Here is an 8,030-nt window from a genome sequence, read left to right on the forward strand (position 1 = left end):
CTAAGTGAAAAAAAACAAAGACAAACAGAGCAGGTGAAGTTCCTGCTCATTTGCATCTTTTGATATAATGGTGAAGAGAGTTCAATGTAATAGGGCAGGTGCAGTGGCCCACTCCTGTAATCCCAGCACATTGGGAGGGCGAGGCGGAGTTTGCAGTGAGCCGAGATTGTGCCACTGTACTCCAACCTGGGTGCCAGAGCAAGACTCCATCTCAGAAATAATAATAACAATAATAATGCTCCATCTATACTTTTTTTTTCTTAGCATCATTCGTCCTTATCATAGGATTTGTTGCCATCTGACACAATATATGGCGTTTACATGTTTTTCTTGTATTCTCTCTCAGTCATCAGATTGTAGAGATTTTCTTACATAACACCACACACTCATTTACTAGGCAGTGCCTGAAACATATCAAAATTTACTTTATATTCCTCAAATGCATGAAAGATTTTCTCATCAGTACTGTACAGTACAGTACACTCCTTCAGGGAAAGGCTGAGAGTGGGACAGGAATTCCTAATCCAAGATGGCAAGAGGATCCCCTGGTCGGCACCAGATTCACACACAAAATACGCACAATTAACTTCCTGTAGAATGGAGGTTACCAGAGGCTGGGGGTGCTGGGAGGGTAGGTTGGGGACGTGTTGGTTAGAGGACACAAAATTACAGTTAGACAGGAAGACTGAATTCTTGTAGAATGGAGATTATCAGAGGATGGGAGGGTTGCTGGGGAGAGCTGGGGAGATGTTGGTCAAAGGATACAAAATTAAGCTAGACAGAAAGATTTTGTTCAAGAGATCTATTGTACAGCATGGTTCTAATGGTATTGTAATCATACACATAAAACCATTAATAGTAATATAATATAGTTAATAGTAATATATTGTATTTTGAAAAATGCAAAGGGAATATTAAGTGTTCTCATCAGACACAAAGACTATGTAAGATGATCACTGGCTATATTTAGCCATTCCACAGTGTAAACATACTTCAAAACATCATGGTGGACATGATAAAGACACTCTATTTTATCTGCCAACTTAAAAAAATCAACTTTAAAAAATAAAAAACCATAGATTCTTCACTGTAGGAGATCTGTAACAGCATTTCTGGTAGGTTTGTAATGCATGTGAGTGTCATGTTCTTTTCTCTTTTTGGTAGAAACATCAACCAGATGAAAGCAGGGAATGATACACAAATTTTAGAATTCCTTCTTCTGGGAATTTCAGAGAAACCAGAATTTCAGCCCTTCCTCTTTGGGCTGTTCCTGTCCATGTACCTGGTCACCGTGCTCGGGAACCTGCTCATCATCCTGGCCATCAGCTCAGACTCCCACCTCCACACCCCCATGTACTTGTTTCTCTCTAACCTATCCTTTGCTGACATCTGTTTCACGTCCACGACCATCCCAAAGATGCTGGTGGATATCCGAACAGAAAGCAAAATGATCACTTTTGCAGGCTGCCTCACCCAGATTTTTTTTTTCGTTGCATTTGGATGCCTGGACAATTTACTCTTGACCGTGATGGCCTATGACCGGTTTGTGGCCATCTGTCACCCCCTGCACTACACGGTCATCATGAACCCCCGACTCTGTAGACTGCTAGTTCTGGGGTCCTGGTGCATCAGTGTCATGGTTTCCGTGCTCGAGACCTTGACCATTTTGAGGCTGTCCTTCTGCACAAACATGGAAATTCCACACTTTTTTTGTGATGTTCTCGAAGTCCTGAAGCTCGCCTGTTCTGAAACCCTTGTCAATAACATCGTGATGTATTTTGTGACAATTGCAATGGGTGTTTTTCCTCTCTCTGGAATCCTATACTCTTATTCTCAGATTTTCTCCTCCATCCTGAGAGTATCACCTGCCCGAGGCCAGCACAAAGCCTTTTCCACCTGTGGGTCTCACCTCTCAGTGGTCACCCGGTTCTATGGCACGGGCCTTGGGGTCTATCTCAGTTCTGCAGCTACACCATCTTCTAGGACAAGTCTGATGGCCTCAGTGATGTACACCATGGTCACCCCCATGCTGAACCCCTTCATCTACAGCCTGAGGAACAGGGACATAAAGGGGTCCCTGGGGAGACTCCTCCTCAGGGCAACAACTCTCAATAAGGGGACCACTGCCAAACTCTCATGAATAGCGGTGAACACAATATTGAGGCCTTTTTTTTTTTTTTTTTTTTTTTTTTTTTTTTCTGCTTTCATGCATTTGGAGTGGGGCAGGGAAGGCGTCTCACTCTGTTGCCCAGGCTGCAGTGCAGTGGCACAATCTCAGCTCACTGCAACCTCCGTCCCCCAGGTTCAAGTGATTCTTCTGCCTCAGCTTCCCGAGTAGGTGGGATTACAGGCATGAGCCACCAGGCCTCACTGATTTTTGTATTTTTAGTAGAGGTGGAGTTTTGTCATGTTGGCCTGGCTGGTCCCAAACTCCTGACCTCAGGTAATCTGCCTGCCTTGGTCTCCCAACATGCTGGGATTACAGGCAGTAAGCCACTGCACCTGGCCTTCTTTTATACATTTTAAAGCATTTCTTCCTTTGGAAACTTTTCCTGCCCTTGCTACTGCTAATAAAGTTATGTAGGATCACCCTTTTTGACTTTCTAACCAGTAATTTTAACTTTGTATGAATATGATCTGGCATTTTCTCAGTTATCTTCAGTAATGATGGTTTTTTTTTGTTTGTTTTTTGGGTATGTTTGTTGTTGTTGATTTTGAGATGGAGTCTCCCTCTGTTGGCCGGGCTGGAGTGCAGTGGCATAATCTCGGCTCACTGCAAGCAACCTCCACTGCCCAGGTTCAAGTGATTCCTCTGCCTCAGCCTTCTGAGTAGCTGGGACTACAGATGTGCACCACCACACCTGGCTAATGTTTGTATTTTTAGTAGAGACAAGGTTTCACCATGTTGTCCAGGCTGGTCTCGAACTCCCAAACTCAAACGATCTCCCTGCCTCGGACTCCCAAAGTGCTGGGGTTTATAGGCGTGAGCCACTGTGCCTGGCCTGATTTGGGTTTAAAAAGAAAATCAAATCTGACATGTTAAATATATATTCTCAGAAGCGATGGGATATGTCCCTATTTTTGAAATGTTGCCCTGGAAACTCACTTACAGAGATGTTTTTTGAGGTTATGTGAATAAAAATAACTCAAAGAGTTCCCTCCTTTTTTATCTGATTCACTTTCCTTTCAGTCACACCAACTTAACTTCTACTCCTTCATAATATGGGTTTCTTGAATTTCAGAGCAATGACTTACCATTTTTGTAATCACAATGGCTAGCACAGCCATTGGTAAGGAGTTCATGTTTACATGCTATTTGTCAAATGGAGTAGAAAAATAGATGGTTGGATGACTAAATATAAAATAAGATCTGGACCAGAAAAATACAAATTCATTAATCTGATCAGAGCTTTTAGCCAGGCATGGTGCTGCATGCCTGTAGTTTCAGCTACTCAGGAAGCTGAGGCAGGAGAATGGCTTGAACCCAGGAGGTTGGGGCTGCAGTGAGCCATGATTATGCCACTGGACTCCAGCCTGGGTGACAGAGTGAGCCCCTGTCTCTAATTAATTAATTAATTAATTAAGTTTTGGAGCTAGAAACAGAATTCAAGGTTATTGATGTTGATTTTTTATATATGTTGAACTTTCTATTTATTTTTATTTTTATCATACTTTAAGTTCTGGAGTACATGTGCAGATCACGCAGGATTGCTACATAGGTATACACATGCTATGGTAGTTTGCTGCTTCCATCCCCCCGTCACCTACATTAGGTATTTCTTCTAATGTTATCCCTCCCCAATCTCCCCACCCCCTGCTGTCCCTCCCTTAGCCTCCCAGCTCCCAACAGACCCCGGTGTGTGATGTTCCCCTCCCTGTGTCCATGCGTTCTCATTGTTCAACACCCACTTATGAGTGAGAACATGCGGTGTTTGGTTTTCTGTTCTTGTATCAGTTTGCTGAGAATGATGGTTTCCAGCTTCATCCATGTCCCTGCAAAGGACATGAACTGATATAAGTAACACTTTATATACCAAAACAGTTTAAGAGCTTTATGTACATTGCCTCATTTCATTTCTCCAATAACTCTTTTATGTAATTAGTTTTATTTCCCATATTGACAAATAAGAAAGTAAGAGCTTATGGTAAGGAGGTAAGTAGCTCAAGGTAATGAATGTATGAGAAGCTTCAAATGCAGGGTTGTATGAATCAGACAGCTGTCCCAGGCGTTATGTTATGTTACTGTAGAGTCCTCATTAGGGAAAAGGATTCAGGCTGGCCGGACCAAGGGAAAGCAAAAAGAAGAAGCAGATAAGCTACGAGTCTGCCTTTCTTCATGGTCCCGGACACAAAGCCCTCCTGTACAAATTACTCACTATCTTCCTGCACTCAGCTATCACCAGACCCTCGGCTGATACAAAAATTGCAAGTTAGCTCACTGCAGCCTTGGCGTTATCAATACTGTACAAAGCCCTCTTCAGCACACAGCACAAGCACTGTCCTATAAAATCCCCAGCAAGCTTTTGTCTCTTTGCAGTCAGCTCCTCTATTGCTGGCCTGCCCATTGCTTCCTTGCAATGTATTTTCATACTTTCTCCAATCAATCTGCCTTTCCTTACCTACAACTGTGTTGGTAGATTCTTCTTAACCTCCACACCACCAGCCCCAGATAGTCGCCACTCACCCATGACAGTTATCTCTAGTCAAACCTTCTAATAATAATAGTCAAATCTCAAAGGAACCAGGAGTTCTCTGACATAAATTCTTACTTCTGGAATTATGCTCCCCAACAAAGAAATATTCTGTGTCTGGGGGCCGCAGCCTTAGAAGTAAATTAAACCCGACCCAGCAATCCCATTACTGGGTATATACTGAAAGGATTATAAATCGTTCTATTATAAAGGCACATGCACACATACATTCATTGTAGTGCTGTTTACAATAGCAAAGACTGGGAACCAACCCAAATGCCCATCAATGGTAGACTGGATGAAGAAAATGTGGCACATATACACCATGGAATACTATGCAGCCATAAAAAAGGGTGAGTTCATGTCCTTTGCAGAGACATGGATGAAGCTGGAAACTATCATCTTCAGTCCTCAGCAAACTGACACAAGAACAGAAAACCAAACACCGCATGTTCTCACTCATAAGTGGGTGTTGAACAGTGAAAACACATGGGCACAGGGAGGAGAACATCACACACCTGGGTCTGTCAGGGGTTGGGGAGGCTAGGGGAGGGATAGCAGAGGGTGAGGGGATTGGGGAAGGATAACATTAGGAGAAACACCTAATGTAGATGATGGGGAATGGATGGAGGAAACCACCATGGCATGTGTATACCTATGTAACAATCCTGCACGATCTGCACATGTACCCCGGAACTTAAAGTATAATAATAAAAAATAAATAAAAAAGCAAATTAAACCCATCCATAAGATTTATTGTTTCCTTTGATATTTTAATTTGACTTTCTTTGGTTGTTCATGAAAATGAGCACATTTTTGTGCTTGATCTTTTTGTGTACGATATTTTTATAGTAACTCTTTTTTCCAGTTTTACTGAGGTATAATTGAGAAATTAAAATTGTACATATTCAAGGTGTATTGTATGATGATTTGATATATGTATACATTGTGTACTGACTGACTTACGTTTATTTTTACTAAATTTTGAGTTTACCTCCTTTGATCATTCATAATTTTAGATTTTTAAAAATTCTAGTTGACTTAGTTTTTGAATTTTTATTCTTAGTCATTATGGATACATAATAGTTGTACATATTTATGGGCTTTGTATGAAACTTTTACACAAACATACTTGTATAATAATCAAATCAAGGTAATTGAGGTATCTATCGCTTCAAGCATTTATCATTTCTGTGTGTTATAAACATTCCAATTCCACCCTATTATGCTACTAAATACTAGATTTTATTCTTTCTAACTGTATTTTTGTACCCATTATCCTTTTTTAATTCTGCCTCCCTACTACCCCTCCTAGCTTCTGGTAACCATCATTCTACTCTGTTTCCATGAGTTCAGTTTTTTCAGCTCCCACATATGAGCGAGAACATGTAATATGTGTTTTTCTTGCCTGGCTTATTTCTTTTCTTGTTGTTTTGTTTTTGTATTTTTGAGATAGACTTACGCTCTTGTCACCCAGACTAGAGCGCAACGGTGAGATCTCGGCTCACTGCAACCTCCACCTCCCAGATTCAAGCTATTCTTCCTGCCTCAGCCTCCCGAGTAGCTGGGATTACAGGCACCCACCACCACACCCAGCTAATTTTTGTATTTTTAGTAGAGATGGGGTTTCACCATGTTGGCCAGGCTGGTCTTAAACTCCTGACCTTAGGTGATCTGCCTGCCTCAGCTTCCCAAAGTGCTGGGATTACAGGTGTGAGCCACCACGTCCAGCCGCCTAGCTTATTTCATTTAACACAATTTCCTGCAATTCCACCCATGTCGTGGCAAATCATAGGATCTCTCATTATTTTTTATGACTGAATAGTGCTCCATTGTGTACATGTGACACATTTTCTTTTTCCATTCATCGGTTGATGAACACTTAGTTTGATTCCAAATCTTAGCTGTTGTGAATAGTGCTGAAATAACTATGAGAGTGCAGATATATCTTTGATGTATATGTTTCCTAAATATTTTCCATAGCTTTCCATTCATCTTTTATCTTTACCGTTTTACCTGCAGATGTCTCACATGTTTGAGTCCATCAATTATTTTCTCTGTCTTCCTTTTTCTTTCTTCTATCTGGATTTCTGCTCAGAGGATTAATCTCTCCTTTTTTTCTAGAAGTCTACTGCTATTTCACATTTTTCCTCCAACTTCATTCTATTATGGTGGTTGATGTTAAGACAGGAATTTAACATGATTTTGCTCCCCAATTAATAATGAATTATCCAAGTACCAGTTTTTCAACATCTTTTCTTTCCTCGTTGATTTTTTTTTTTTTTTTTTTGAGACGGAGTTTCACTCTTGTCGCCCAGCCTGGAGTGCAATGGTACAATCTCAGCTCACTGCAACCTCCACCTTCTGAGTTCAAGTGATTCTCCTGCCTCAGCTTCCCAGGTAGCTGGGATTACAGGTGTGCACCACCACACCTGTAATTTTTGTATTTTTGTATTTTTAGTAGAGACGGGGTTTCATCATGCTGGCCAGGCTGGTCTCAAACTCCTGATCTCAAGTGGTCTGCCTGCCTCAGCCTCCCAAAGTTCTGGGATTACAGGTGAGAGCCACCACACCTGGTCCCCTCATTGATTTTAATGTCACTTTTATAATATAGTAGCATCTTATTTTAGTGAATTTGTTTTTTATTATCTTGAAGCATTTGTATGGGGTCATGTCCCACATGACATTTTGGCAGATGACAGGCCACATATATTATGATGGACCCATAAGATTATAATGGAGCTGAAAATTTTCTTTTCTTTTTCTTTCTTCTAGACCAAGTCTTGCTCTGTCGCCCAGCTGGAGTGTAATGGTGCAATCTCAGCTCACTGCAGCCTCCTTCTGTGGTGCTCAAGCCGTCCTCCCATGTCAGCCTCCCTAATAACTGGACTACAGGCACACACCACCACACTTGGCTAGTTTTTTGTATCTTTTGGTAGAGGCGAGGTTTTGCCATGTTATCCCAGCTAGTTTCAAACTCCTGGACTCAAGCAATCCTCCTGCCTCGGTGTCTCAAAGTGCTGGGATTGCAGGTGAGTCACGGTACACGTCCTGAATTCAGTGAGTCTTTCTAGTGAATTGCTGAACCTAAAGGTGGTCTCGGGGACCCCTGACATAGAGATCACGGATATTGTTTTGTTAAAATAAATAATGGTTTTTCTTTACCCTCTTCAGTTCTACCACTCTTTGAGAATATAAGAAACATGAGTTGACCCCTCTTCTTGTTGAAGCTGAGGCTTCCCTGCTCCCCAAACCTAGGAGAAACTTTTCTTCCCTTCCCTGGCTCATGCCCTCCTTCAGGTACTGAGCATATGCTCAGAGAGAAATACAGACCTTATA

At 41.6% G+C, this 8,030-nt stretch overlaps 1 protein-coding gene across 1 annotated transcript; it reads left to right on the forward strand.

Moving 5' to 3' along the window:
- The first annotated feature begins 1,149 nt into the window (after positions 1-1,149).
- On the forward strand, positions 1,150-2,140 carry LOC116541582 (olfactory receptor 7C2-like). Its single transcript, XM_032265851.1, has one exon. It carries the CDS (start codon positions 1,178-1,180, stop codon positions 2,138-2,140), a length of 963 nt encoding a protein of 320 aa, XP_032121742.1. The 5' UTR covers positions 1,150-1,177.
- Positions 2,141-8,030: the final 5,890 nt, after the last annotated feature.

The sequence above is a fragment of the Sapajus apella genome, unplaced genomic scaffold (assembly GCF_009761245.1).
Source record: "Sapajus apella isolate SASKATOON/1434 unplaced genomic scaffold, GSC_monkey_1.0 scaffold152, whole genome shotgun sequence".
NCBI classification, from domain to species: Eukaryota; Metazoa; Chordata; class Mammalia; order Primates; family Cebidae; genus Sapajus; species Sapajus apella.